Raw genomic sequence first — 23,904 nt, 5'->3', positions numbered from 1 at the left:
CACTTACATCTATTCTTGAGAGAGTCATGTTTACAAATTTGGTTCATTATTTATTTTTGTTTGTGTTAAGAAAAGTAAGGAATTAAGTATACATATGAAATAGTATTACAATTAAACTGCAAGGACCAAAAGGCACTAAGGCAGGCAATAAAATGTTTCAAATTTGTTTTGAGAGGGCGGGGGGGAGAGAGAGAGAGCTACTTTTTTTTTTTCTCTGTCTCGCTAGAATTTAGACATATATTCGGCTGCCCGACAAACTGCAAGCATGACAACTCACCACACCACGCAAATAGCTCCTTTCAAGCACTTTTTTTTTCTTCTTCCTGAACGCTACAATGCAAGAACAATCAGAGATAGCAGCACCTCGTTCGACCATGAGGTGAGTCAAGCACCAGAACCGCACCATTCCTGCAATGTTGGGGTCTCAACTCCTATATTTTTCATGTCAGAAATATTGGCTGGTTCGAAAAATGGGGATCCATGTCAGTAATGAATGCCAATTGTCAAAGCAATATAGCATGAAAAGAGTGTCCAGATAGCTAAATGAAAAGATAATGTTGTAAATAGCAAGAAAAGAATGTCCACATCATAAAAACAGAGTTGATAATGCACGTTTTCATTTATGCATTGCTTTTCACTGTTCTCAGCACTTTGAGAGGATAGATAGTAAGATGTAGTTCAGTGATCGATCCACCTTTCTCAATCGCAGGATTATTGAGATCCAAGCAAGACACAGCCACAGCAAGTTTTTATCTCGTTATAGCTGAGAGATCAATGATGCTGTGGATATCACCAAAGGGAAGCCTCAGCAAAATGATAACGGCTTTGTGATGATTATTATATTAAGTGACCCGATTGTTTGAAAATATTTTGAGCCAGATAACAATTTCTGTCCTAAATCATCAAAACTCCCTAATACTATTGACAAATATTTTATGGTCTTAATCTCTCCCCAGCACACCACAAATTCCTACACACCATTAAATTTCAGGCAAAATATTTTCATCCATTATGCTTAAGCCACTACATCAGAGCTTCACATATACTCTTTTACTTCCAATTCCTTATAACTTCACAGAGTACAAGATATGAAATAAAGAAAAAATCCCTTATCACCCTTGATTTGAATATATTATGGTTACAGAAATCAGCTTATGATTTGTATTAACCAGCAAAGAGAAGAGTTTTTTCAATTCTCAACGAAGCAATGAAAAATTCATCTGTTTGGTTTATGGTTCTTGAAAGTGTGATATATTCAAAGAGTGATTCCTTGAACCTCATAGCGTGATGCTAATGGTTTTCTATCACATTTACCTTTTACCATAACTGCTGTGTTCCATTTTTAAATCCCTGAATCACAAAATTCTATGACCATTACACTGATAACAACCATCTCAGTTTCTCCCTCCATTTTCTCACCTATCCTTTTTGCTTATCACATCAAGCATAGGTGCTTCAAATATTTATTTTTATTTTATTTTTACATCATCTTGCTGAGAGATTCAATTTCAAAGATCAGATTTATTGCGCTAGTCCGTTCATGGTACTTGCTTCACAGAATTCAAATTCACCAGAAATCAGACATAAGTTAAGCGATCATGCCAAAGGAAGCTTGATAAAAATGTCTTTTTGCCTATACGTACCCCAAAATAGTTATCAAACTCCAAGAACCAGAACAAAAATCTCCAAGACACTTAATGCCTTCAAAATGCATTCTTAGTCTAGGACAGGAAACCTGATAAAGCTAACAGCAACTTCAACCATGAATGCACAGTATAGTTCTTAATGCAGTAGATGTTAAACTATATACGCGACCCCCATTGAACTTCATCACTACAGTTTCAAAAACAATGGAGAGCCAACTTGTGTAGGGAAATTTAATATTCGACATATAAAACAATCTCAAAGGTTGCAAATTATGCAAAATTTAGCAAAGTAGATAATATGAAGGAAATTAAAACTAATTACATAATGTACTTTCTGATTCAAGGTTTTCCTCTTCCTTTCCTTTCCTATTTTCCTCCTTCCCTGATCCTATCAAGGCTCCAATCATTTATCAACATGGTAGTCAAATTCTTGAAAATATTCATTCAAAAGCATAAAAAATCAATAAAAGATAGAACCAGTTGCAGGCAATCAACGAATACGTACCATCATGTATGTCAGGAGTAGCAGCAGCGGTGGCATCAACAATAACAGTAACAGGTTGGTAATCCAGAGCTACCGCATCAAAGACAGTCTGCCTTATGCAATTTGGAGTTTGAACCCCTACGTGAACAATTTTAAGGATCACAGACTGTTAGCACGCGTAAATCACTCAAATCCCTTGTTCATCAACAATCATCATTAAACTACAATTAAACTAGGTTCATGAGTCCTGAAATTTGCATTTACCCGAAATTACTAAACTCTTAATGCCCTCAGTACGCAGAAATGAATGAAGATGAGTAGCAAAGAATGCACTGAAACGTGTCTTCACCAACTTATAATCCCCTTCTTTGATTACAAGACCATCAACCAGTTCTGCTCCCACACTTCCCTTCGAGGTGGGACCCACATTTCCTGGAGAGTACAAATGTCTGCGAAAGAGTTCGGCATCTCTCCCTTGTGGATCATGTTCACGGACAACCTGAAGCCACAAAATCCAAGTATAGCCAACCTCAATGCATCGTCATACAGAAGCATTATGAACTCAGTTTTCCAATTCATGTCAATCACGATTAGACTTGAACAATAAAATTAACAGTTATGCAAAATTAAACTGAACAAAAAATAAACATCCCAGCAAATTAAAAAAACTAATGATATCTACTCCTGACCACCAAGCCAAGTGAAAATAGTCCCTTCCCAAATTCCTCTTTTTCTAGAAATGGAAAACCCAAACAAACAAAAGACAAAAAACCATAATTTCAAACGAAAATAGTCATAATTCCCAGGAAATCACACCCACAGGTTAGAAGGGAAAAAAAGAAAAGAAGAAGAATTGGGTATGAGATAGAAATAAAAAACGAGCAAGAAAGAAAGGGTAGCCAGTACCCACCCAGACAACAAGGATGCCACGCTGCCTAGCAATATCAACAGCTTTGATCACATTTGGGACAATGGCTTTGCCTCCATTCACTTTCATCAATCCATCCTCCAGTATAAAATCATTCTAAAGAAAAGGAAAAACATATGATGCAAATTTCTTTTCATATTTAAATACTTGATATTCAACATCCACACACACACACACACACACACACACATGTAGCAAACAAGATTCAGAGAAAAGAGAGAGACCTGCATGTCAATGACTAATAGAGCAGTTTGGTTCCATTTATCTGCCATGCTCATTTTCTCAAATTACGCGATAGCTAGACCGGATGAGTTTCTAGGCCTTCTTCTTCTTGGCATCTGTTCTCTTTGGCTAGGAGTGTATTTTTAGTTGATAAATAACATAAGGAATTTGATTTCAGCAATTTTTTTTTTTTCAACTCAAAATAACTTGTGTCTTTGTCTTACTCTTACCTTAGTGTGTTCCAGCTAATTTGGCGAGTATCTCCCAAGTTATGCTGACTCGGGTAAATATATTTTATCTTTCACTTTCCCTTTTTTTTAATCAAAATAAGTTGTTTTTGTGCTTATTATCAATTAAATTAAAAAAAAAAAAGATAAATTGCAAACTATTGTTTTAAAATCGAGTCTGACGCGTATACCTTTAACATCTCCCATCTCTTTTCTAAATCTTAGTGTGCATTTCGTCAACCTTTTCTTTGATCTTTTTCAACCGTCTTCATATCCTCCAAGTCTATCCAAACCAAAAACCAAAACTAATAATATGACCAAAATCTTCTCTTCATCTTGCCTTTGGCCAAGAGCTATAAAATTATGACCTTGCAGGATCCCATTAATTTTCACCAAACAAGTTACACTACAAACACTTTTCAAAAAAGTTCATCCTCTTTATTTTTATTTGCATAGTGCACTAGCATTGACATGCATTTCTTCTTCATCAAAGATTTCTTCACTGTTCATCTTGCGCTTGGGTTCATCATCTTTGTGATCATGAAAGTGATCCATTATTGGTTTTATTTATTAGGGCTTTATTTTCTCTTGTTGAAAGAATTTCTTAGGGTTTCAATTTGAGGTGAAAAGCATTAGGGATGTGATAGGTTGATGTTTGTTTATATGTCTCGACGAGGGGTTTTGATTGACAGGGGGGCCATTGGTAAAAATGCTTTAGATGTTTAAATTGTAATTTTAAAAGGTTTAATTAAATTTATTCAGGGTTTAATTGCAAGAAAAATCAACTTTTATGAGTAAGTTTTTATGTCAATTGAAACAAATGAAGTTTAGGGACCAAAATTGAAATTCAAAAAGTTTAATTGATCAAATTAGATGCTTAATTACATAAAATTAGAAGTCTGGTGAGCAAATAGGGATGTAATTAAACAATTTATGAGCTAAGGACTACCTTGCAAAACACAAGTGACTTCAGGGACTGGAATTAAGAGAAATCAAGGGTCAAATCAAAGATAATTGGAAGTATGGTGGTCATCTGGGGGTCTAATTGAACAAATCAAAGACCAATAATCAACTTGTAAAAAGTGCTCAAAATTAGGGCTGACAAATGAATTTGGTAGGGACACAATTGCATGAAATTAGAAAGTTAGAGGGAAATTACAAGTAAAATCAAATGAAATTGAAAGAATATGGATCAAATTGAAAATTGCCATATCCCAAATCAAAAACCCTAATACGTAGAAGTTAGTTAAAAAGATGTCGTTCAAGGTATTGTGCATCTTTTTCTTTAATTTTTGGTTGATTGAGTAGGCACTTTCAAGCAAATAAATGTGACATTTATGACTACTTTAAAGACTGTAATCATCACCATTCAATTAAGAAACACGCCCTCTACAATCTCACGTCTTTAAAATCAAATGTTTATAGCCCATATTCTCCATTGATCTCCACAACATCTTATCCCTAGTTAGTCAACATTACAGTTTCAGTCATCACGCTGTTTGAGTGGACACTTTCAAATGTTTGAATATAGAGTTAAAAACCTCCAAATCAAGCAAAAATGAATATGATCAAAAGGTGTGCACCTCCTCTACCAAGTTCAAGTGGTCTCATGCAATGTTAATGTCAATATTGCTTTGGCAAGCCACAAAAATCACTATCTTAGGCAGCCTTGTCAAAGACATCCATTTATAGAAAACCACCCAACTTTTTTATGTGCTCCACTTAGAAAACCCCAAAGGTTCCCATTAAAGGTTTAAAACCTTTTTCTCTAGATCTAAAGATAGAAAACACCTCATCATGGTATCTAAGTTTCTTACAAAACCACCTAAACCCAAAACATTGGTTCTATAGCAAAACCAGCTAGGTTTTAGTCTATTAGATACCTAACAAACCCATCTAGAAGACCTAAACCCATCTATAAAAGGAAAGGATCTAGTAGTAAAGAAAGGCAAAAAAAAAAAAGGGGAGGGCAAAATGAAGGGGAAGAGAAATTTTAGCAAAGGAGCAAGCAAGTTGGTCCAAAGGAACTTGGAAGCTGTAGCTATGTCTTGGGAGGTCTAAAGATAAAGAAGAAGGAGGGTAATATCAAAATATCAATCCAAATTTGAAGGTTTTTAAGCTGAAAAGGTATATACTTTTAAATCTTGAAAATGGAGTCCATGGGGCCTACTGAATTGATCTCTAGTGTTCAGTGTAAAGTTTTGAATGTTTTGACATATTGTTACTTGGTTTTACATATTGCATTACATGTTTGTTTTAATTTTATAAATACCAAAATGATAGCGAAGAGAATGCTCATTTTCTGTGATAGAGAGTTAGTGCTGGTGTTTTGGGTTGTTAACTTAGTCTTTTGGAATAACAAAAGTTGAATTTTAAAGCTTTAATTGATTAAACATGCCTTCTGTTTTGATTTGCTAGTTTTGAAAATTGAGAAATCCATGCATTTTTTAGTTTTTGTTCTGTCTTATAGTTTCTTTGGTTCAAATAATATTCACCATTAATAAATGTGGTATATGAAAATAAGAAAAACATGCTTAAAAGGCTTAAAATGGTCATTTTAGGTGCTTTTAGCTTTTTCTGGGTTTCTGCGTTTTGGGTTTTGGAAATTCATTGGTTGAATATTGCATTAGGTACTAGTTTTAGAGCTTGTTTCAATTAATTTCTAGTTTATACAAGTTTGTCCGTTATTGTTAGTAAATAATCTAGGAGTTTTATGTATCAATAACACATTTAAAAGGTTTTAATCTTTGGGTTTTAGTTTTGAACCGAAATTCATTTCGGCAAAATCATATTAATCTAGTGACAATTGAAGCGAATGAACCCTTGATTCTTGTTCTATATGTGATGGCGAACATAACCATACCTCTTTTTGTTTGATATCATGTATAGATGGAGATTTGTGTTTATAATGATGCCTTTGAATGTTCTTTAGTTTTTTTTTATCTGTTATGCATTTGATCCGTTTTGGCTGAAATTTTATTAAGTTTTTATGTTCTTGTGAAGTTTGATCTGTTTTAGTTTTGATTTTTTTTTTTAAAGTTTATTTCTAAGTTAACTCATTTAGGCTAACCCAGCCATGTCAACCAATCGGGTAAAAAAACAATTAGATTTGCCTTTAGGCTTTGTTTGGATGCTGTTTTTTTTTTTTTTTTAAATTGAATTTGGGTTTCAAGGATGTGTTTGGTAAGACCTTTTTTAAATTTTTTTTTTGAGATAGTTTTTATTTCAAGAAGCCTACAAATATACAAAGCTTTTGCATATTACATACAACCAAGTCTCTTAAAAATACAAAAAAAAAAAAAATCATATCTTGTTATTAAGTTTTTATGTCTTTTATGCAATTGATTCATAATTTTATTAAGTTTTTATGTTCTTCTGAAGTTTGATCTATTTTATATTTTTTTTTTTTTTTAGGTTTGTTTCTAAGTCAACTCAGTTAGGCTAACCCAGCCAAGTCAACCAATCGGGTAAAATATAACAATCAAATTTTCCTTTAAGCTTCGTTTGGATGTTGTTGTTTTTTTTTTTTTTAAATTAATTTTAAGTTTAAGAATGTGTTCGGTAAAACCTCTTTTAAATTTTTTTGAAAATTCTTTTTGTATTGCATACAACCAAGTCTCTGAGAAATACCAAAAAAAAAAAAAAAAAGCATATCTTGTTAAAAACATAAAATACATAGTACATTTTTTTTTCTTAGCATGAATTTTGGACTTGATAATCAATTTATTGAACCTATGAAAATTTGGTCAATATTTCAATAATCACCAATTTTTTAATTCATAAGGATTAATGGTTAAATATTCAGGTATAAATGTTGGACCTCCAAGCAAGGCTGGTATTTAAATATTAAGAGTTGACTAGAAAATTCTCAGAGTTATTCTAAATATTCATCAATTTTAATTAGGATTATTTTTAACCATAAAATACAAATTATAAAAATTAACTTTTTCATAAGAATTTATTTAGGTATACGAGCCCATAATAAATTCTTAACACTAGGTTTATTCAAACAAATAAATCTTAATCCTAAGCCATATATAGACCACCAATCATAAAACCATAAAACCCTCTAAACCACATCAAATGACATAAAGTTGCTTATCTCAGGTACGGTATGCTGAGAATGTTAATACCTTCCCTAGACACAACAAATTCCTTCTCCTTTAAATCTCTGAGAAAATCAATACACTCGGATTTTCTAATGACCCTAAACCAAAGAACTAGGTGGCGACTCTCAATGACCCCTTGATGCCTCTCGCATACATGCGATAGATATAATGAGGGATCTTATTCAAGAAGACAAGTTAATCTATAATTTTGTTAATTTAAGATGGGTGTTTCTATGCTTTAAAATGACATGATAATAAGGTCCAACTAGAATTGGACCAATTATATTGCCAGCATCCAAACAATGAAAAGTCAATTTCACTAAAAATTTGCTCTATATTTTTCATCATAAAATATTTTTTTGGTTAACCCTTTTGATTCAGGACCCGAAGCTTAGCCTGAGTTGGGTTTTAAAATTATGGTGCAAACATTACAAGTATATTGACCTAGTAAGACTATCCAAGCTAGGAAGGATTCTAATATATAGATATATTTCTAGCTTGGTATGATATTATAACCCACAGTCTTGGCTTGATATGATCATTCATTGAGTTAAGCTCACATTTAGTAACTTAGATGGACCAACTAGATTAGTCATTATGTTTTCCGCTAAGAAAAAAAAATAACCTTGTGTTAGATATATTATATATCTTAATAAGGTAGTGACTTCTTCATGAAAAGAGATATGTTTTAAACCTTAGATGAGACCAATAAATAGAAACATGTTTTACATTAACAATGCAGCTTACTGTAGGTAGGGTGCACTAGGAATGATGTATTTTTTCCTTGCACAACTAATCCAAAAAAATATGTATTTTCAGTAAAAATTTTAGTTATTTTTAATCATTTTATTATTTTATTCATTTTTTTAAAATTTTTTTGTCAAGAAATCTTAAAAAATCATATAAAATACAAACATGAAAAAAATACAAAAATATATAAAAATAAAAATAAAAATAAAAAAATAGTTGGGGAATAATTGAGCATCATAGTAAAAATAATAAAGTTTGGAATATTTTTGGGTCATAATTGAGGTTGAAATTGAAGAGGAAATTGATAAAAAAAAAAAAATGGGGCCTAATTTGGATAATAAGAGTGAAAGAAATTTGGAAATTCAATAATGGTTTTAAAACAAATAGCCAAGTTAGACATTAATGGAGGGCTTAATTTAAAAAGTAATTTGAAATTTGAAGTCAATTTGGTTTCAAAATGAAGTATAGAATAACCAATTATGATTTTACATTAAATGGTAAATCTAGAATAATAAATTGATTTAATTAGGGACACAATTGAAAAGAGCAATGAGATTATGGAATTTTAGGAAACCAAGGACTAAATTGAAATTGGAAAGATCAATTAATTCAATTTAGTGTTTAAATTGAAAGAAAGTTCAATATTAAACTTCTTAATTGAATAAAATCAAAAAATTTCAAAAGCCAAGGATTGTAATGAAAAGGAAGAAACATTTCGAGGACCAATTACCTATTTATATAACTTTGTTTTAGTCTTTTTGTTTCAATCTAGTCCAATTTAGTTGGTTTTTAGGGTTTGAGGGGTTTGATTTTCTTAGTTGATTAAAGAACTAGATTTTAGATTTGAATTGATTGCTTTGCTGAAATTTAGGATTTTAAGGATGGGAATTAGGAGATTGAAATCTAGGATTAATGCTAGGATTGATTAATTGGATTCTAGACTAAAATGAATTGATTTGAACAAAATCAAACTTAGAACATGAATTAAATGGATTGAATTTAATTAGTTTAACTTAATTGGATGATGAGTGGGTTTTCCCTTAAAATTAACATCACATCCATTCAAACCACTCGCTATCAGTCTATTTTCCCTCACTAAAACCCAACAAGTTCTTCCATAAATATGATTAATAACAAACCCAAGAAAAACACGAACTTCCTAGACCAATGAGCACTAACCCAAATCAAACCACACGATCTTAACAATGATAGCACCTCTCATGGCACCTCAACAGCACCTCCAATAACACCACCACAATTTTGTCTTGACCACCAAGTTCTACTTTTACACCAATAAACATCACCAACCCACGATAAAAAATAATAAAAAAAAAGACTCATAAAACCATGAACTTAGTAGTCTCTTTAGGTTAGCTGAACCTACAGCCCTCATATCCTCCCTAATCTTCCTTTCCTCATGAAAATTCAATCTAACATAACTAAAAAAAAAACCTAACAATCCTCAACCCTTCTCTCCATATAAGTTTAACATGAGAGATTAATTAATTTTCTTTATTCCATGCTCTATTTTATTCTCGGGATTTATCTATTGGCACATTGTAAACACATACGACACATCTTGGAAGACTTAAATAGCTGGCACGTGGATTGCACACGTGCCACATGGCCTAATGGTAATTTTCAGCATTTTTTGGTGTTTTTACATGCTAAGGATCAATTTCAAACCTCCAAATAATTATTTTATTTATTTATTTATTTATTTATGTATCAATATTGTATACTTGATTTATATATTGTATAAGTCATGATTTGTTTTAGTAATAACTTTTATGTAAAAAATTAATTAAAAAATAACAAAAATAAATGGTCCAAAGTCCAATCCCATTTTACCATCTTTACGGTCCAATTCTCATAGTATAAACAACTTAAGTGACAACTTTTTTTTATATATAGGTACCGATGTCAAAACTTTACGAAAGACAAATCTCATTTTTAAGGGGATGATTGATTGTTTTTTTAAATAACAAAATCGACGAGTTTTCTATTTTAGGGACTAACATTAATGTTTTCATAAAAATAATTTAAAACTTTAAAAAACAAAGAAAGATACAAATAATTAGGATAATTACAAGCAAATGAAAATACAAATTTAGGAGAAAAACATAGTAAATGTAAGTCTTTGTAAGAAAAGATGCTCTAAAGGTGACGTCGTTCTTCTGTTACACATAACTAACCCTTTACATGAATCTCTGGAACAAGTGCTAATTTTTAGGATTCCTAGTTTCCTTTAATTACTAGGTGACGACTCCCAATTTTATGCTATATACATTTCAGGTCCCATCACGACATCCATCAAGGCGCGACAAAATGACTACTCCACTAGAGAATTTAAAATTAAGCCTATTTGGGAGGTATAGGTTTCTTTTCAAGGAATACAACAAGCTCACATATGAGTCAACTTTGAAAGCCATAGAGGTTTGAGTTGGAATACCTAATATGAAGATGAGATAGATGTCACAACCTTACTTTGCAAGCAAAATTTTATAAGCAGGGTCTTTGAGATCATTTTTTTGTATTTTGCTTTTCACGTGTCTTGGGAACCACATTGCACTTTTAATAAAATATACTTTCTTAATTTTATTGTTGCTTTAAAATCCCTAAATGTTCTTTTGAAGTACATTGACATTTTGTTCTTATCTATAATCAAATAAATAAAATGAAAAAATTACTAAATTTGGTCGGACTCCAAAATGAATTATACAAATGCTAAGGGGCAATCCCCACCTTTTTTAAAACTAAAAAACAGAAAGAAAAGAATCCCTATCCACCGTTGATACAAATAAAGAGACAAAGCCTTACACATATCCTTATAAAAAATCATAAAAATTTCCATTACATCTCCCTATCAAAAACCTTGCTTGATATAAAGTTGTGTCCAAAACAAAATCAATATTTCAATTACATGAATGATGCATTTTTAGGTTAAGGACCTACCTGCCTCACAACATCTTCTTTAAAGTTGACCAACCAGTTTTCCTAGAATAATGCTAACATTTATTAACGTAAGCAAGTTTGGATTTGAAATGAAGAAATGTCATCTTTAACAATCCCTTTATAAAATTAAAAAAATTATCAATTATTGTCCATGTTTGAGCCATTGAAAATTATTTCTTGAATAATAACCTTTGACTATAATCACCCCAAGGGAAATCTTTTTTGGAATTCTCTAAAAGAGACAAAAATATCACAAATGCCTTAATGAAATATTAGAGTTCAAAATATGTTGGACAACTTATCTTGCATTTACACATATAACCTTGAGGTTATGTTGAAGGTATGGAAACACCAACTTACTCACCAGTAATTAGTAGAGGCAATGATGTTGGAAAAAATGACATGATTATTGTTTAATAGAATGGATATTGATATTTATCCCTCCAAACATGCCAATATATTGATCATAGATATTCTTCTAATCAATATATTTACTAGTTAACTATTTCTACCTTTTAAGTAGGATAAATTACATAATAGAAACTTAATCTTGAGAGGAAACCAACAATAACCTCGCAAAATCAAGCAGAATGAAGCAAAACCACACATGGAAAAGATAGGTTTAAGAAGGAGAGAAAGAAACTGAAAAACCTCAAGTATAAAAATAATAATAAAAAAAAAAAGCTGTGAACAAAACAATAAAAACCATAAAGAAAATTGTATTGAAATTGCATATATAGAGCTGCCCTCTTTTCTAGTAATTGGTATGACCTATATATATTGTTAGAGTGTGAGAGTTTCATATAAATACTTAAATCTAATCTGTATCAATTTATTTATATCATATAAGAAGATTACATGATAAACCATAAAATAAATTCAACTCTATCTTAACATTATACTAATAACTACATGAATCCTTACTAATTTATAACATTGATCATTTTAATTTATTGAGTCCTCTCATTCTAAATGGGACTAAACCTATGGTTGATTACTTGAACTCTTGTTACTGCAATCAATCACTTTTTCTTGGTCAATCATAACTCTTAATCTATTGCACTGTTCATGATTGATTTCATCTTTTCTTTTCTTTTTTGTTTGGTTATGAATAATCATTGTTTTTATTTGGATGACATGTAGATATTTATTTTTTGTATAAACAAATTTAAAAGAATATAGTAATCAATAAGGATGTAACTTATAAAATTAAAGTAAAGTGACTGAAGTAGAGAAGTGTTGCAGGTGTGTTAAAAGACCCTAAAAAAGGTGCGTACTATGAAACATTGATAAGGCTGTATAAAATAGATGTTGTAGAGATAAATATATAAGATGGATATACTGTAACATAAAAGTATGTAGAAGAAAATGTATGAAACAAGAGTGTTCTCTAATGGTCCTATTGATGTTGGGTTACTTGAGTTTAAGTTGGTGATGGAAATTAATGAAGTTCTTGATGTTGTTTACTTTGAGCCTGAATTTGCATCTCTTCATTGCATGGAAAAATAACTTTATTTTATGTAGTTTTAAAATTTAGAATGTGATCTTTTTAGATTATCCAATTATGCATGCTTAGAGGTTTTACAAGAAGTTGTCTGTGTCTCTTTAGTTTTTAAGCTTTCTATGAGTTTGATTGTATTTTCAATAAATAAAAAGTATTTGTTAGTTATTATTTATCTAGTTTTTTGTGAATGTCATTTGTTTTGGTCTTAATTATGTCATTTTAGTTTATGCCTACTATTAAAAGGTTGTTTCAAGAATATAATGATCATTTAAACTATATATCAAGCATCTTTTGGTCAAAATTTAAGTAAAACTCTTTGACTTGGCCTTTTAGTACCCTATTCAATTTTGTATTTTTTATGAGTGGTGAACTTTTATTCATTAATTTGTATCTTTAAAGTGGTGAGTAAATTTATATATTTCTGTATATTTAGAGTGGTCAATTATTTACACTTGTATGTTTTTTATTCTGTACCTTAAAATGATTAACATAAACTGTTTTTTTTTTTTTTTTTGTGAGTGAACTACTTCTACTTCATATTTCTACAATCCCTGTATCAATGATAAAGATTAGAGATGATCGCATCTATCTAAACGTCCATGTAACCCTTTAATTATAGATAAAATTGAAAGTAGAGAGGAGTACTACAAAGGGATAAGGAGGAAAGGAAGACCTAAAATGTTGTAGATAGAAGAGATCTCGAAAGATTTAAAATTTATTCACATCGAAACATATTTGGTCCATGATCATTTGAAATAAAATAAATAGATTAATTTAGATACCTAAGTTTAAGATCGATACTTTGTTGATATAAATTATTTTGATTCTTTTATTTTGGTTTAATTTATCTACAAGGAGAAATAGCCAAAGTGTATTTATCTTTGCTTTTTGGTCCTTTCATAAAGATAGCTGTAAAACACCCTTATTGCATCCAAATTCCTTCATGAGAATAAGAAAGTAGAAGATAAACGAATAGGAAAACAAGCAGTTACATTTAATAGGGGGGCAGAAGCCATTCCACTATTCAATAACATAAGAAGAAAGAATGCTAATCCTGGAAAAAGCATTTTGAGATGCTAATTGAACTTCAATTTCAAGGAGCTCTACAAAAATAGCTCAAAGAAAACATCAACAGACAGATAGTGTGAAACCTGCTAGCTAGAGAGGGTTCAGAAACAATTAATGGCCATTTCTAATTAGAATAGCATACCATCATGAGCAATCAGCCTTGGAATGTTGCAGCAGAGTGACTGCTCATGATGTTATATCATTCTCTGAAACTTTGAAACGGCCTCGGAATCATATTACATCGGTCAAAACCCTCCTCCGATAGCGGGAGCCCAGTAATCGGCACCGTTGTCACTTCCAACATGCTGAGTACAGGACACGGGAACCAAGCACAGTCCTCTACTCCTCAAGTCCTTTGCCTGATCTTGATTATCCTGCAAATATGATCCAATAAATATATACACATAAATTTTAACAAAAATATGCGAAGGTACTAATTAACAAATGCTATATTCTTGTAAACAAACTCTTCAAACTATGTAGCTAATTAATTCAATGTTCAAAGGCGACAACAATAATCAAGAGTCATAATTAATGAGGGTAAGAATCATGATGATTGCAAGCTAATCTATAGACCAAAACGTGTTTTAGTATGAAGATGCTAGACAAAGAAAAGGAAGCTTCATGTTAGGAGCTCCTTTATGTTTCCCGGCCGATGTCATTCAACAGCTTAATGGAAATCAAAGCATGGAAGAGAACAATAATATATATAAACATTATCCATCTTTCCCAATGCTTCTTTGATTCCCAACTAAGTAGTAAACCTAAAGTAGTCCCAGATTATGCTCTTAAGTTGATAAATATATATGCATAAAGCTAGGAACCTTATTCTTTCACTGCTATTCATTATATGAATACTAAAATACAGTTTTTAGCATATATGCTTTCCGCATACAAACCATCCCTAGTTGCTTTTATAGAAGTGATGGATCCAATAAAGCGATACCTGACGCATGTCTTCAGAAAATGCACTATTTCTCTCTTCTTCAACCTAGCAAGAAAATCCTCCCCCCTCGTTAGTTAAACTATCTTTATTTTTTAAACACAATTAGCCATACTTGCCTAGTCACACGTGAGCATGTAAGGAGAGAGAGAGGATCTTGGTACTCTTGCATTGGGAATGAGGAACAGTTATATATACAAGTACTTACAGATTGTTGCTGGGTCCTCATATTTGGTGAGGCAGTGCCCATGTAAGGGGAGCTAAGAGCCTGCAAAAATCAAGGGGGCGGAGGAGACAGAAAAAAAGAGAGAATAAGAGATTTTATAACTTCCATAACTAAAACATTAGTAGAAAAAGAAGGACTAATTGAACACATTAACTGCAGCTTCTCACTGATTCTGAGCTGCTTGCAGAGAATATATATTATATGTCGAAGAAACATCACCTCAATTTGACCCTGAAGGAATCTGATATACCCAATAGCTTCTAACAAGACTGAAGCTGTGTCAGTCTGCAAAAGAGGAACATATCATCATACTCCAAGTCATCTTTTTTATCTTCTTTAATGTTAAAAGGAGAGAGCCAAACGACTAAAGATAAAGGGCTACAGAGAGAAAAGTTTTATCAGTGCAAAATTTAAAAGGAAAAAATAAATAAATCTGCCTTCTGTTTTTTTAACAAAAAAAACTGTTAGTTCATAATTAATTCTTTCTGTTTAGTTTGCAGATCAGGAAGTGGGGGTTTTATTGTGCATTTACCTTTCCAAAAGGAGAAACCATTTGGTGAAGAGCTGTTATTCTATCACCTAACTTCTCCTTCCTCACCTGACTCCATGGTAAAAACAAAATATATTAGAAAATCATAGAGCACTAGCTAGGTTTCTGATAAAACTATCATATTTTTTTAATAGATGAACCATAGCAGAAGAATCACACATGCTCAAAGAAATAGACAATCGAGAAAGACACTAGACGCCCAGAGACACAAACAGGCAGGTGCGCGCACATCGAGAGAAAGTTAGAGAGATTCTGCGTGTCATTTCACCTTAAGAGGTTGGCTTGAAGAGGGTTGAACCCTAGCCTTCTTACACACTCCACCTGTGGCTGTACTGTTACACTAGCAGAAAAGGGGGGGAAAACAGAAGAAAAATGAGAAACCCAGGTGAAGAACTAACCGAGAGCTGGCTGGCTAGAATTTATATGACTCAACAATTGATCATATATATATGCTATGAAAATGGAGACTATATATATATATATAAAGAGAGAGCTTAATTACTCCAATAAATTAACTGAAGTTTGTTTTCTATACATCGTACCTCAGATGACTGATCTGGATGCTGACTTGCCCCATCTGCCTTGTTGTAAGAGAAGTCTAATATACTAGTACTACTACTTAAACTTGTGACGCAAGACCTAGGGGAAGAGACCGGCATCGCTTGTGGCCAAGCTGTGGGCCTAGCTGCCTGAAAGTCTTCTTCCCCATGACCATATAAGTTGCTATTGTGGGAAACCTCTTGCTTTACATCAGCATCCAAAGAAATACTTGGAGACGGACTTAATATTTGGTCTTCCCAATTTTCCAACTTTTTAGGCTGAAATTGACTCAGACCGTACCTATCTTCATCTCCTGACGAACCACCCCTGACAAGCAAATAACCAAATTAATGAAACCTTAAAATCCAGGTCAAGATGATCTGTGATTAGCATGCCTGCTAGCTGTATACAAGGAAAAATCCAACAGACACACTCAAGATAAAGATATTTAAGGAGCCAAATTTCTAGATCAAAAATCTATTGAAAACTCATGTAATATGTGAAAGGCTTTGAACTTTTAGGAAAAGAAAGGACAAAAATCCAGCAACAAAAAAAAAAGGGAGATAAGAAAGATAGTGTGAAACAAAAATGAAATATGATTAGTAGAATAAAAATTAAAATGAATCTATGGATTAAGTGTAGCATGTTACGTATTAACAAGATGAACTGGCGAGAGAGAGAGAGAGAGAGAGAGAGAGAGAGAGAGAGAGAGAGAGAGAGAGAGATACAAAAGTAGCTGGCTCCATGACTGTGGAAGCTCTTGGTTATCAGGCAGAGAATTCAAAGGGAATGGAGAAGATCCAAGTACATATGGGGAAGGGAAGCTAGATGGAGAAGATGATAACAAAGCAGAAGGTTGCTGTGAAGGTGGATGCATGCTCCACCAGCTAGGGTTTCCTGCCATCGTTAGCTTTTCAGTGATGATCCTCTGCAAAAAACACACTTCAATTCATGCCTTCAAAGAGAACCATAAAAATTTAAAACTTTTCCCCTTGCTCTGTTTTTTTTTTTCGCTTTCTTGATCACTTTGTCGTATTTCCCCGTTTATGCACCCATAAAAGCCCTTTGCTAAAGCTTTGAGTGTCCTGTTTGCTTTCTCAGATGAGGCTGAAGAAAACTTGAGCCTTTGTCCTCAAAGAATTTTTATAGAGATGTGGGGTTAAGGAGCTTTACATATGTCTCCTTCTCTTTTCTTCTTCTTTCACTCATGTAGTATTCTTTTTTATTCCCACTGCTTTAGCTTTATTATAAAGTGGGGCAAGAAAAGCTGGTGGGCAGTGTCTTCAATCCATAAACTAATGGTTTTGTACCATCTCCCTTGATTTGGGGTAGTACATTGGGATTAATTTTCTTGGGAGATAGATATAGGAGAGTTAGAGTGGGATTAGGGTATAATGACAGTATTTATCAATTTGATATTTATCATGCTTTCTCTTTGCAAGTGCAATAATGCAGGTGAGCGAAGAGAAACACCAAATCTATGTAGACCCAACAATTTCACTACAATGCGACAGGCTTATTGGAAAAAGTTTTTACCCCACACCTCATACGATATGTACTATTATATATATATATATATATATATATATATATATATTATATATATATATATATATATATATATATATCACTCAAGCTGCTGCTTTTTATTGTGTTTATGAGGTTGCTTTTTGCACATTCCCAAGCAGAAAGAGATTTCTAGGGTACAATACTCTACGAATTTGGAGGTCTCTAAGTTAGTGTTATGCGTCTGCTTCAGTCGAAGAAATTTCCATGAATTTGTGCACACATGATCTGGTCTGCGCATTAATAATCGAACCCAAGAAAATTAAATACATTCATCAAGATTAAGGATGTCTCATGCTCCAGCCTTTTTCTAATGATTCAGAGACTTTTTTTATAATGTGCAACCCGACGTACATTATGCTTTACATTTTATGCAGGACGCTGTATTATGATTGAAGCACTGCAATTTAAGTTATGAATATATTAATAATGTGGCTTGATATGGATATATATATTCTGGATATAGGATAAGCAGAAAGTGAACGTGTTCAGATGCTGCGAAAATAGCAATGTGATCTTGGAGCATATGATTTGTTGCCTTGTAGCATGAAAAAAAAACTTTGTTCCAGTTGATTTCAATGTAATGATAATGCAACGGTGAAAATCATAGGATATTGGCAATCCTTTGACTGGAAAAAACATTAACAGGCCCACAAATTGAATGTAAATGATGCAGCTGCAGGTTAATTTATGGTCGATCCAAAATATAAGAGTACCAGCAGCAGTACTTCATAGAAATTGGTGTACGAATATTATCATACACTCCTATACATACATACATACATATACTGAGATAAATCTATGTATATTAATATTTGCGGGTGCCGTTTCAGACAGTAGAAGGGGTATACATAAAGTGATGAGTTTGGAGAAATATACATATAATGGAACTTGCACTCAAGGATCATGTTTGACCTCAAAGAACTTTGTATCCAATATAAAATTAGCACTTGAAAAAGTTTGTGAATTCATCATATGAAATAGAAAACAATGATGATGGAAAAACTTTCCTAGGAGTATTGAATGCCTCTGTCATCTTCTTTTCCTTACTAAAATACTCATATAATCATTATCCACTAATTCATAATTTATTATTTTTTAAAATTATAAATGGATCAATATATATATATAGTAATCAATTTAATTACCATTTAATTATGAAGTATAACTCCTAGTTTCAAACCAAAGTGTGAGATTCAATGTGGTAAATATAATTTATTTTAGACTAGTGTTACAACTCAATTTCTGACCTCTCAAAAAATATAAATAAATAAATAAATTATTTCAAAAAATATATTTTAAAAAAAGAATTAAAAGAAAAAAATTACAGTTAGGAATGAATTTATAAAGAAACATTGAGAAAATAATTGAAATTAACTAAATAATCAAAAATAGTAAACCAATGACCAAATTGAAAAATAAGCCAATATTGAGGAACCATTTTAAATGCAATCAGGGATAAAATTTAAAGAAATATTAAAAAAAATTTAAAAAAATAAAACATTTAAAAAGACAAGGACCAAATCAAAATGCACTACCAAAAGTTTTTGATATATATATATATATAAAAGACGTCGTTTCATGCATTAATTCAAAAAATGCAATGCTAATAGGAGGTTGTTTCTCAACCTTTACCTTGTCAATTCTCAGTCAAAAACACATAAAAGATGCATCTTAGTCTTGAATGACAGATGCATCTTAGTCTTAAATGACATGTATTCGGGTTAAAATCAAATAAACACTTTTAAAATTATATCTCATGATTTCTTTGAAATAATTAGACTTGAAATGACATGATCCTTAAAATTTGCAAGTTGATTTCAAAACAAGATATTAATTTTTAATTAAACAAAAGAAGTCAATGACTGAATTTGCAAAGTCCTTGTCAAAAATAACATTTACATTTCTTCTAAATCATTCTTTAATAGTTGAGCAGTCAAAGGGGTAATGCAGTCCATCCTAAGTGGGACAACAAATAATATTTAGTTTAGTTAGGGGGCAAAGAAGCAATTGCGATAACAATAATCAAATGATGATTCACCAAAATTCATCAAAGATGTGAATGGCATATGACAATGATAAGTGCTTCTTAAAGATAATTAGAAGAACAAGCACATCTAAATCAGATGAAGGTGAATTTTCTCAAAGACAAAAGACTACTTAGTGAAATCAAGCAGTATTTAAGAGTAAAGCTGCATTTAAAGGGCATCTTCATGGCTAAAGATCCAGTCTATTCTTTTGAAAGATGGCTAAAATACATGAAAATTGTTATCACATTAATGCATCAGTTAAGGGCAATTTGCAACAGTCATTGACAATAGATTATTTGATAAATTCCTTCAAATAAATATGAATAATAAAGCGTTGTTTCTTCTTCAAAATAGAAATGAGTGGGAAATGGTGCAAGAATACCATAATTGGAGAGCACAATCCAACCAGGGGAAAATTCCATGGCTAAGAAAGTTTGTCACTTCTCAAAGAATGGTTAGCTGAGCAGGGCTTTATTTATTACCTAAAGGTCTAGGTTGTGTGACAAAGAGGCAATCAAACACATTAGCCACATAAGTAAAACTCATATGAGTTAAAGAGTTTAAAAACCAAGGGAAGTCATCTCAGAATTTACAAACCTCATCCATCAAGCAATAGAGAGATGGCAAGAAATGAGGTCCTATATTTTCAATCAGGTAAAAGTGCATGTCATCTAATCCTAAATCATTGCATAATATTTTTGTAGAAATTTTCGAGAAAAAAAAAATCCCTAATGAAGTCCAACCTTGTCATCAACAAGGATAAGTGTATGTCTTGCAATCAACAAACACCAAAAATTTTCAGCCATACCATTAGGAATCTACACAATTCAACCATGTCATCAGGTATCTCAACATTTCAATAATGTCATCAGGATCTCTAATTTTAAACCCTGTCACTAGAAATTCTCAATCTTTACCTTGTGATTAGAAATCTCAAATTTGAAAATTGTTATAAAAAAATCCTCAATTGGACCTCTTTATCAAGATATCCCCAATTCAATCATGTCATTAAAAAATCCACATTTAACCTTGTCATTAGGAAATCCACATTAAACCTTGTCATTAGGATTCTCAATTTTTAACATTGTCATCAAGAAATCCATTATAAACTTGTCATCATAAATCTCACATTTAGCCCTACATCAAAAATCTCACATTTAACACTGTATCAGGAATCTCACATTCAACCCTTTCATTAGGAAATCCAAAAAATTAACTCCGTCATTAGGAAAGACAGGTGTCAACTCTACAATCAGGAAGCATCGAGAAATTCACCCTACCATTAGAAGTGCAATAAGGAAACACCAAAAATTTTCAACCATGTCATTAGGAATCTCCACATTTCAACCCTGTCATCTGGAATCTCCACATTTCAATAATGTCATCAGAATCTCCAATTTTAAACCTTGTTATTAGAAATTCTAAGTCCTTACCTTGTCATTAGGAATCTCAAATTTGAAAATTATTATAAAATAATTTCCTATTAATTGAACCCTGTTATCAGGAAATCCATATTCAACTCTATCATTAGGATTCTTAATTTTTAACATTGTCATCGTGAAATCCATTTTAAACCTATCATCAGGAATCTCACATTTAACCCTATATCAGGAATCTTATATTCAACCCTCTCATTAGAAAATCCAAGAAATTAACCCTGCCATCAAGAAAGACAGTCAACTCTGCAATCAGGAAGCACAAAGAAATTAACCCTACCATTAGAAAGGACATATATCAACCTTGCAATCAAGAAGTCAAACCTAGCAATCAGGAAAGGACAATCATCAACCCTACCATCAAGAAGTGCCAAGAAAATCAATCACGGGCAGGCTACTCGAATATAAACCACTGGTTAGTCGCCTGAACAGAGACTATCCATGAAAAATCCGAGATATTTTTCACACCATGGGCAAGTCACCCTATCAGAAATCACAAGCAAGTTACTTGATCATGAACCATGAGGTGGTCACCCGAACAAAGACCATTTGTAAAAAAATCTTGATAATTTTCACAACATGGGCTAGTCGCCCGAACACAAGTACTCATTATATCTTCGAGCTTGTCACTCTCTAAAATGACTAAATCGTTAAGATGACCACTCTCTTAAAGGTCAAAATTCCAAAATTTTCCTGGAGTTTGTCACTATAAAAAAGACTAGATCTTCGAGACAACCGCTCTATTAAAGGTTAAAATTGCAATTTTTCTTCTAGTTGATCTCTCTTTTAATGAATTTTCTTAACAAAATGAAAACCTTTGATTTTCAAGAAAAAGAAATTGAGTTTTAAAACATTTACAAAGATAACCATCTCTTGATTTTCTCCCAAATAAGACTTTCATATCTTTTCTTTTATTTACAAACTTATTTTTAAAATCTCTTACAAGACTTTATATTGTAAGCATTGTAAAGAGGGGAGAAATTGTCATAACCCAATTTTTTACCTATTTTTTTCTTACTTTTTGAAAAAAAAATAGCAAACAATCCAAAAATAAATATATTTGATGTATTTATGTCATTTTTTGAATTTTTAGTGTCTTTTCAGAAGAATTAAAATTTTAAAAATTTACTTTTGATACGTTCAGTTTTAATGCGCTCATTTCAAAATCATTGATCAATTTTATTGAATCGATATTAACATTGTCTTTTTTCAAAAATATCAAAATACAAAAACAGTAAGAAAAATCAAAATAAAAAATATTTGGAATTAAGGACCAGAAGTATAAAAAAGAAAATTAAAGGACCAAAGGTTTTTTAGTTGTTAGGTGATCAAGCAATTAGAAGGAAAACAACAAGCTTGTTTTTCTTATAAATAAGTGGTTACCACAAAAAAGGAAAAAAAAAAAAAAAAAGAGAGAGAAGTTTAGGGAGCATTAGAAAAATAAAAGAGAAGAATTAGTTAGAGCAGACAATAAAACCGTGACCCTCTCTCCCTAAAAAAACAAAAAACTTCCAAAAGAATTAATTCCTTTTATAACACACCACCAACCATCAACCCCCATAAGTGGCACCATCGGCAACTTCCTTGTTCTCCAACTTCAAAGGTCATGAACAACAACATAAATCTCCAATATCAACTGTTCCTACTTTAGCCAAAAACAGCGACACGATATCTACAGCTCCTGTGTCAACCAAGGACAACATTTGTTAGTTGATTCACCCGTGAGCTCCTCCTTTTAACAACCATCCAATCCAGTAGCAGTCCACCAGTTTCAACCACAACACTTCATCCTCCACAACAAGCTGTAACTAAGCTACCACTGTAAATTTCATCCTCCACCATAAGCAGCAAAAATCTTCTTTAGCTCTCCTCAGCAGCTCTCACATACCTGTAGCCTTCAGAAGATATTCTTTTCAGCACAGTAAGCAGCCCCTCATAGCAGCAGCAAATTTTTTTCTTCGTTCAAGTCATCAGCAATAACTACTCTTTCTCTATTCTAGATTTTATAGTACATGTGTCCTATCTTGATATCTCTATGAAGGTGGTGGTGGTGGTGGTATATACTTATATTTTGGACAACATTAACAAGAAGAAGAAGATGAGAAATAGTTGATCCACAATGTTATGTGCCTCTCAGCATCATAAGCTCATGCAGTGTTGTGCCATAAAAAAACTTTATCCCTACACATGTATCTAACTCACACCGCTATTATTAGAATTGATTCTCGGCATGCACATGTTCGGCTCCATTACTTCCAGCAGGTTCCAATTTTTCAACTTCATAACTATTTGCTTGACGTAGTCCATACTAGCATGTCATTAACTTGTCTTAAGTAATCACTCGGTTGTTGCTTTGATGCATGAATAACTTGCATTGTATAAATTTAAATGCCTGAAAAACCTTTATTATTAATGATAATTCAAGTTTTTTATAGTGATGTTTGACAGTGATTGAAATTTGGAATTTGTGTTAGAACTTTTTTTATTATTATTATTATTAATGTGAGTGTCTGGACCAACTTGCACACACCAAGACTAATCTCACATGCTTGGAATCCATATATTTTTTTTTTATTAATGTGGGTGTTCGGGCCAGCTCGCGCACACCTCGACTAATTTTATGGGCTCTGAAGTTAATAACCATGTAAGCCTCCGGTAACTCTGAGTTTTGTGACTAGAATCCATATTTTATTTATACTGCTAGTTGAGTTTCAAGTGTT

General features: G+C 32.2%; 2 protein-coding genes across 5 annotated transcripts; both read right to left on the bottom strand.

Annotated features, from left to right (window-relative positions):
* Positions 1 to 29: 29 nt before the first annotated feature.
* LOC118037970 (probable inactive nicotinamidase At3g16190) lies at positions 30 to 3,485 on the bottom strand. 3 transcript variants are annotated; one of them, XM_073407912.1, is made up of 5 exons: positions 3,283 to 3,479; positions 3,041 to 3,154; positions 2,395 to 2,629; positions 2,152 to 2,268; positions 30 to 431 (listed from the first exon to the last, which is right to left on the bottom strand). In XM_073407912.1, exons 1-5 carry the CDS (start codon positions 3,334 to 3,336, stop codon positions 385 to 387), a joined length of 567 nt encoding a protein of 188 aa, XP_073264013.1. In that variant the 5' UTR covers positions 3,337 to 3,479; the 3' UTR covers positions 30 to 384. The 3 variants fall into 3 exon arrangements, with proteins under 3 accessions (XP_073264013.1, XP_034900055.1, XP_034900056.1); XM_035044164.2 differs by having other exon boundaries at positions 30 to 458; positions 3,283 to 3,474; XM_035044165.2 differs by lacking the exon at positions 3,041 to 3,154 and having other exon boundaries at positions 30 to 458; positions 3,283 to 3,485.
* Positions 3,486 to 13,798: 10,313 nt separating this feature from the next.
* LOC118037968 (transcription factor bHLH68) lies at positions 13,799 to 17,458 on the bottom strand. 2 transcript variants are annotated; one of them, XM_035044162.2, is made up of 8 exons: positions 16,881 to 17,458; positions 16,155 to 16,479; positions 15,881 to 15,952; positions 15,595 to 15,660; positions 15,282 to 15,347; positions 15,045 to 15,104; positions 14,840 to 14,884; positions 13,799 to 14,267 (listed from the first exon to the last, which is right to left on the bottom strand). In XM_035044162.2, the coding sequence occupies exons 1-8, from the start codon at positions 17,054 to 17,056 to the stop codon at positions 14,139 to 14,141; spliced, it is 939 nt and encodes a 312-aa protein (XP_034900053.1). In that variant the 5' UTR covers positions 17,057 to 17,458; the 3' UTR covers positions 13,799 to 14,138. The 2 variants fall into 2 exon arrangements, with proteins under 2 accessions (XP_034900053.1, XP_034900054.1); XM_035044163.2 differs by lacking the exon at positions 14,840 to 14,884 and having other exon boundaries at positions 16,881 to 17,456.
* Positions 17,459 to 23,904: the final 6,446 nt, after the last annotated feature.

This window comes from Populus alba, chromosome 3 (assembly GCF_005239225.2).
Source record: "Populus alba chromosome 3, ASM523922v2, whole genome shotgun sequence".
NCBI lineage: Eukaryota > Viridiplantae > Streptophyta > Magnoliopsida > Malpighiales > Salicaceae > Populus > Populus alba.
Note: the sequence above shows the minus strand (reverse complement) of the source record. Positions and strands in the feature narration are given on the sequence as shown.